The 7415-nt window shown below is 38.3% G+C and overlaps 1 protein-coding gene across 1 annotated transcript; it reads right to left on the bottom strand.

The window, feature by feature from the left end:
- Positions 1-204: 204 nt before the first annotated feature.
- Positions 205-1881, bottom strand: LOC142179972 (uncharacterized). The gene is made up of 3 exons (XM_075250878.1): positions 1581-1881; positions 999-1234; positions 205-306 (listed from the first exon to the last, which is right to left on the bottom strand). Exons 1-3 carry the CDS (start codon positions 1879-1881, stop codon positions 205-207), a joined length of 639 nt encoding a protein of 212 aa, XP_075106979.1.
- Positions 1882-7415: the final 5534 nt, after the last annotated feature.

The following is a 7415-nucleotide window of genomic DNA, read 5'->3' as shown; positions in this document are numbered from 1 at the left end:
CTTTTGGGGCTATTTAGAAGGGGTGAGGGACCGGTTGCAAATGGGTGTAACGTACTGGGTAGACAGGTCGGTTTATAATGGGTGTGACGTTTGGGTTTTAAAAAGATGAGAGAGAGAGTTGGAAACATTTAATGACGTGGCACTTTTATAGCCGTTTAAGATATGCATGAGTGTAAAAGGAACTTCTAACCTGAGTCAAAGGAATCAGGTTCCCTGACTGAGTTTTGTAAATGCAACCCTCATCCTTTTACCAAGATGCAGGATTATTGACTGCTTGTTAACTCTGTAATTTCCATGCGTGTTTACCTATAGCGGTATAAAGATAGTTAGAGTTTGTCAGAAAACACTTTTTAGCAGTTTTACTTGTTCATTCTCTCATTGCCAATCATTGAGGGACCTGGTTCTCAGTTTGATTTTATCAGCCCCAATGCCAGTCGATTCTTTTCAAAGTGCTCTCTTCTCAATGCTTTGGTGAAGATATCTTCTACCTAGTCCTCTATTTTGCAGAACTTCATGTAGATAAGGCCCCTTTCAACATTATCCCTGAGTAAATGATGTCGCACATCAATGTGCTTTGTTCTCTTATGCTGATTCGGGTTCTTTGCCATGTTGAGAGCACTTGTGTTATCACACAGTAATGGCACACAATCAGAAAATACACCGAAATCCTCTAGTTGTTTCTTGATCCACAACAGTTGGGCACTATAAGAGGCAGATGCCACATATTAAGCTTCTGCAGTTGAAAGAGCTATATAGTTTTATTTCTTTGTACCCCATGAGATTAAGCATGACCCAAGAAAATGTGCTATGCCAGATGTGCTCTTTCTATCCACCAGATAACCAGCATAATCAGCATCAGCATACCTCATTAAGTCAAAATTATTTCCTGAAGGATAGTAGAGAACCAAGTCTTGTGTTCTTTTGAGACACCTTAGAATCCTCCTGGCAGCTTTCAGATGAGATTCCTTTAGACTAGATTGAAATATTGCACATAATACCACACTGAATACAATATTAGGTTTGCTAGATGTGAGATACAAGAGTGAACCAATGATACCTATATACATGGTTTCGTTCACAGGAGAATTAGGTTCATCCATGTCCAGACGAGTGGCAGTGGCAATAGGAGTATCAAAGGTTCTTGAACTTTCCATCTCAAATCTCTTCAGGAGCTCTTTAATGTACTTCTGCTGACTTATTATCATTCCCTTAGAGGTTTGCTTAACTTGCAACCCTAAGAAAAAATTCAGTTCCCCCCATCATGCTTATTTCAAACTCGCTTCCCATAAGCTTTGCAAAATCCTCGCACAAGGAATCATTTGTTGCACCAAAGATGATGTCGTTAACATAAACTTGCACAATGAGCAAGTCCTCCCTCGTTTCTTAAAAAATAGGGTGTTGTAGATTTTTCCTCTTGTAAAGCCATTTTCAAGAAGGAACTTGAACAACCTTTCATACCATACACGAGGGGCCTATTTCAGCTCGTATAGTGCCTTGTCAAGTTTGAATACATGTTCAGGATGCTTATGACACTCAAAACCAGGTGGTTGTCTAACAAAGACTTCTTCCTTTAAATATACCATTCAGAAATGCACTCTTGACATCTATTTGGAACAATTTTAATTCCATATGAGATGCAAAGACAATGAGGATTCTGATGGCTTCTATTCGAGCAACCGGGGCAAAAGTCTCATCATAGTCAATACCTTCTTCTTGATTATAGCCTTGAACTACTAACCTGTCCTTGTTCCTTGTTGTATTTCCAAACTCATCAAGCTTACTTCTGAACACCCACCTGGTTCCTGTAACAGTTCTGTTTGAGAGACGAGGAACCAGGTGACATACATTGTTCCTCTCAAATTGATGGAGTTCATCTTGCATAGCAGTAATCCAGTCAGCATTTTTCAATGCTTTCTTGATATTTTTGGGCTCAATTTAAGAAAGGAAAGCTGATAAGGCAAGCGAGCTTCTTGTCTTTGATCTGGTTTGAATCCCTGAATCAAGAGGAGTGATCACATTTTGGAGATGATGTAAACTTTTGTGCTTCCAGTTAGACACCTGGATCTCATTGTGTGAAGACCCGGGTTCCTCTGAACGGGATTCATTGGTGGAATCTATGGAGGAGTGAGTACCACTTCTCTGCTCAACATCAAGAGTTCCTTGCACGACATGAGCAACTTTGTTTTCTTCTCCAGTTGTTGTAATAGAGGAACCAGGTTCTGGAGATTCTGTTGCATTTTCTTCGTTGGATTCCTTGACTTGAATCATCAGATCAGCCTTTCCATTTGCCATATTAATAACTTCTCCGGGAACTTTTGACTGCTCTCAGTCTCGATCAATCTTATCATGTGAATCTTTCCCACATAAGTGATGTGATTTATCAAACATTACATGTATGCTTTCTTCAACACATTGAGTTTTTTTGTTGTAGATCTTGTATGTTTTGCTTTGTGAGGAATATTCAAGAAAGATTCCTTCATCACTTTTGGCATCAAATTTTTCCAGCGCTTCCTTACCATTATTGAGAATGAAGCATTTGCAGCCAAATGTTCTTAGGTGAGTTAGCTTGGGTTTCCTTCCGTTTAGCAATTTATACGGGGTTTTGTTTAAGAGGGACCTGATCATACACCTGTTTACCAAATAGTAGGCAGTGTTGACTACCTCCACCCAAAAACATTTTTCTATGCCACTGTCAATTAGTATAGTACTTTCAAAATATCTTCAAGAGTCCTATTTTTTCTCTCCACAACACCATTTTGTTGGAGTGTTCTGGAAGCTGAATAATTATGACTTATACCATTTTAAGCACAGAATTCGTTGAATTTTATATTATCTAACTTTGTGCCATGATCAGATCTTATACTCACAACATTATGGCTCATTTTCACTAGAATCTGATTTACAAAGGCAACAAAAAGTGGAAAAGTTTCATCCTTGGTTCTGAGAAATAAGGACCATGTGAATCTGGAGTAGTCATCAACTATGACGAAAATATACTTCTTTCCTCCTCTACTTGGCACCCTCATAGGTCCACACAGATCCATATGGAGGAGATCAAGTGGCCTTGAGGTGCTAACTTCATTTTTGGGCTTGAAGGAGGACCTGACTGGCTTTCCTCTTATACATGCATCACACACCTTGTTATCTTTGAACCTTGACTTGGGCAGCCCACGAACCAGATCCTTCTTGACCAACTTGTTCAGCAACGAAAAGCTTGTATGTCCCAATCTTCCGTGTCACAGCTCACCATCATCATCAATAACACTTAAACATGTAAGATCTCCATTGTGCAAAGACTCAAAATCAGCAACATAGATATTTTTGAATCTTTTTGCCATCTGAACCACTTCACCAGTCACAAGATTGGTGACAGTACAAATCTTTGATAAGAATTCAACTTTGTTTCCTTTATCGCGAATTTGAGAGACACTCAGTAGGCTATATTTCAAGTCAATCACATAGTACACATTTTTATTTGAATGAGTGAGTGTCTTCCCAACTCTTCCTACTCCCAGAATGTATCCCTTTTTGCCATTGTCAAAGGATACACTCCTTCCTTGTAGGGCTTTGAGTGAAAGGAAATCATCAGTGCTTCCAGTCATATGCTTAGAGCAGCTATTATCCATATTCCATCTTCGGCTGCTTCGTTTCACTACTCCCTACACAAGAAAATCAAGGATTAGACTAAGGAACTCAAACAAGTTTAGATCCCTTGTAGTGAGAAAAAGGGTAAATTAAACTTCTTTTTGTCCAAGCAAGCATTACACATTTTTTATTGGAGGGACCGGGTTCTTTAACAGTAGTTACCTTTCCAACAAAACTTTTATTTTCCTGTTGGGACTGAAATCTATCCTTACAAGTTTCTTTAAAGTACCCAGTGTTATCACAGTAAGTGCAAAGCCAGTTATTAAGGACAGTAACATACTTACTATGTGGATTGTAGGGAGTCTTTTCCTTTTGGAACTCTATTCCCCGCTTGTTCCCCCTGTTGCTTTTATACATGGCAATGATTGTATCAGAGGACCAGGTCCACTTTAGAGATTTTTCTAGGTCATTTTTAACTCTGCCTAGGTCTTCCTGAAGTTGTCTGTTTCTTTCAAGTTCAGCAGTTTAGGAAAAATGCAATAATATAATAATAAAGTTTTGCCGTTCTATCTTTCGCACGGAAGTCTATCTGTCTTCATTCTAATCATCGTAGTTCGATCGATCAACTACGCCCATCCACATGCTAGATTTTACCATTTTGAGCTCATTTTCAAGCCTAAGGTGTGCCTCACTTGCAACTTCCTTTCTTTTTTGGGTGTTCCCAGAGCTGTTTTCCCTTTTCAGTTCCTCAATTGTTTCTTTTAGATCCACAACTACTACCAACAGGCCATATCTCTCACGCTCTACGTTTTCAATTTTCTCAGTAAGATCATCTTTTTCTTTCCTTAAATCCTCAATGGTTTCTTTTAAATCAACCACTATGACTATCAGATCATCTCTCTCATGTTCTACCTCTCCTAGTTTTACAGTTAGCACATTTTTATCATTGATGAGATTATGATAAGCATCAATTAGAACATTAGCCAAGGATATAAGCTTCTTTTCAGAGTAAGACTTCAAATTTCTTTGAACGTCTAGAACGTTTACCTCTTCTTCATCAATAGATTTTGCCATCAAGGCAAAGATAGAGTCATATTCAGCTACTTCGCTTTCAATGACCATCATGGAAGTATCACCTTGTTCTTCATCTTTCCCAGATTCATTGGAGTAATCTCCCCATGCAGCAAGAGCTTGTTTCACAATATTGTCAGCAACATCTTTTCTCTTGAATCTCCTGTCAGGAACCGGATTCCTCTTGGTTGTTTTGTCTATGTTGTGCTTGTACTGGTCTTGCTTGTGGAGAGGACAATCTTTGATGAAATGTTCTGGCTTCCCACATTTATGACAAAAGTCATAGCCTTTTGGTCTGCTGAAGCTGCCCCTTATTGGAATGCTTCCATTTCTGCGAACCATTTTCTGAAATCTTTTTGTCAGATAAGCCATGTTAGCATCCTCGCCACTTGAGTCATTGTTGTCAGATTTGAGGACCATGTTCTTCTCCTTTTTTGGTTCTCTTCTTTCATGGTCCTTCTTTTTCTTCATTTCATAGGTCTTCAGATTTCCTATGAGTTCATCAATGGTCAGCTTTTGCAAATCCTTTGCCTCTATGATAGCATTGACTTTGCTTTTCCAGGAACTAGATAATACACTAAGTATTTTCCTGGCAAGTTTGTTCATTGTAATAATCTCTCCTAGAGAATGAAGCTCATTGATGATGGAGGTGAAACGGGTATGCATGTCCTGAATGGACTCATCATCTTCATCCTGAAGAGACGATACTTAGTGGTGAGCATGTCAATCTTTGACTGCTTGACTTGAGTAGTACCTTCATGTGCGTTTGAAGAGCTTCCTAAATCTCCTTGGCAGATTGACACGCAGAAATTCTGTCATACTTGTCTGGTCCAATACCACAGACGAAGATCTTTTTTGCTAGAGAAATTTTCTCTATAGCTTTGCGGTCAGCATTGTTGTACTTCTTCCTTGTCTTTGGAGCTGTCACTGCTGTCTTACCACTGGTCTTCATGGGAATGAAAGGACCATCGCAGATGACATCCCAGAGCTCTGAATCTTCAGCCATGATAAAATCATGCATCTTTGTCTTCCACCATCCATAGTATTGTCCATTGAATCTTGGTGGTCTGTAGGTTGATTGACCTTCTTCAAAGTTTGGTGGATCAGCCATGTGGATCTTTCCTAAGTGTTAGCCTTATACAAAGAACCTGCTCTGATACCAATTGATATAAATTAAGGGTCCACTAAATTGTATAGAGAATTTGGTTCTCTATCAATTCCCACAGAACACATATACACAGCAGTAAGAGACACAACAGAGTTTTACATGGAAAACTCTTAGCTCACGGGATTAAAAATCACGACCTACACTCATAGGATTTCAACTTCACTAACTGAGCAAACTTTAGATTACAACCTATTGTAATCTATGAATTAACCTCTTAATCTATCACCTACTTGTAATAACTCTATTACAAGCCTCTTTGTAATAACTCTATTCCAAAGAACACCTTTGACTAACTCTAGCCAAAACACAAACACAAGCTCTATGGTTTTACAAATAATCTCCTACAAAATGCTTCTAAGTAAGCTGAGTAGGAGTTACAAATAGATAACATTAACAAAGATACAATAATACTAAGGACATATGATAGACTTAGTGCTGGGATTTTGTCCTTAGTTCTTTTGTTACTATGTTCTTCAATCACTTAAAAGTCGGCAGCACACTTAAGAGAGAATTGATGATTTAGGGTTTTCAAGTGTATGTTTTTCCCTTGCCTCATATTGGTAATATACAAATGAGATCATTGGGATGATGTATGCAATTATCCGGTATAAGGCATACTCCATAAAGTGACTGTTGCACGGTTGCACTGTTGCGTGTGCAGAGAAACAGTGCAGCGACTTTACAGCTGTAGAGAGTTGACTTGTATTGTCATCAGAGGAACTGATGGCCATTTGTTCCCTCTGCCATTTCTTTTACTCAAATTTTTGGGACTTGTGCTATACTTGAGACTTGTTGTGCTTGAGTACTTTGAGGATGTGTACCAGGTTCCCAATCTGGTTATTATTATGAAGTTTGTTAGATCATCAAAATACAAAGGGCACGTAACTTAACATAACGTTAACAGGACTTCATATTCAGGTGCAATTGTCAAGGTCAACAATCGTCCAATCTTCCAAGTTGAAATTAAAGACCAGTCAGTTGGTACAAAAATATGAGGAATACATGTCAATATAACAAAATCAAGAATAAGGACGCTGCTCGGACTATAGATATTAATATGTTATTAGCATCACCGATGGTTATCTAGTTTTACTTGATATTTTAGCTTGATCAGGATTTTAACTATCATCATATGCAAACCTTGTCTAAACTACTTACACAGTTTGAGCAAATCATTAACGTATTATCCTTAGTACCTAGGCTTACTTAGCACAAAGATATATCACTCCTAAGATGAAGATCGAGGTCGCAGAGCTAATGACTAGGCTTATATCACGAATAAAGATCATGCATGACTACGTGAAGAGGATCTTGCTGGATAAATTTTTCAATGACAGCCATTTATAATTTGTTCATGGAGTTGCCTCGGCCTATCAGAGGCGGATCCAGGAGGATTTCTTTATTTATGTAGTTGTTGTGGCCATTTAATACCTTGAATATTGATGAATCAACTTTGTTTTTCTGTTTAACCTTTGAATTTAAATGGGAGCAAACTTGGTTAGGTAAGTAAATCTGGACCTTGCGGAAAGCTTTGAAATAATGAATAGGAACACAAACGGTGAAATATTAATACACTTATTTCACTTTCTTA

This window comes from Nicotiana tabacum, chromosome 4, assembly GCF_000715075.1.
Source record: "Nicotiana tabacum cultivar K326 chromosome 4, ASM71507v2, whole genome shotgun sequence".
Lineage (NCBI taxonomy): Eukaryota > Viridiplantae > Streptophyta > Magnoliopsida > Solanales > Solanaceae > Nicotiana > Nicotiana tabacum.
This window is presented reverse-complemented; position numbering and strand designations above follow the sequence as displayed.

Excerpts from the sequence above, each read along its gene's own strand:
- LOC142179972 (XM_075250878.1), bottom strand. The coding sequence starts at position 1,881 with ATGCAAGATGAACTCCATCAATTTGAGAGGAACAATGTATGTCACCTG. Across the intron at positions 1,235-1,580 it reads CAAGAGTGCATTTCTGAATG|GGTTGCAAGTTAAGCAAACC; the intron begins GTATATTTAAAG and ends ATTTTTTCTTAG. Across the intron at positions 307-998 it reads CTAATATTGTATTCAGTGTG|GTAAACACGCATGGAAATTA; the intron begins GTATTATGTGCA and ends ATACCGCTATAG.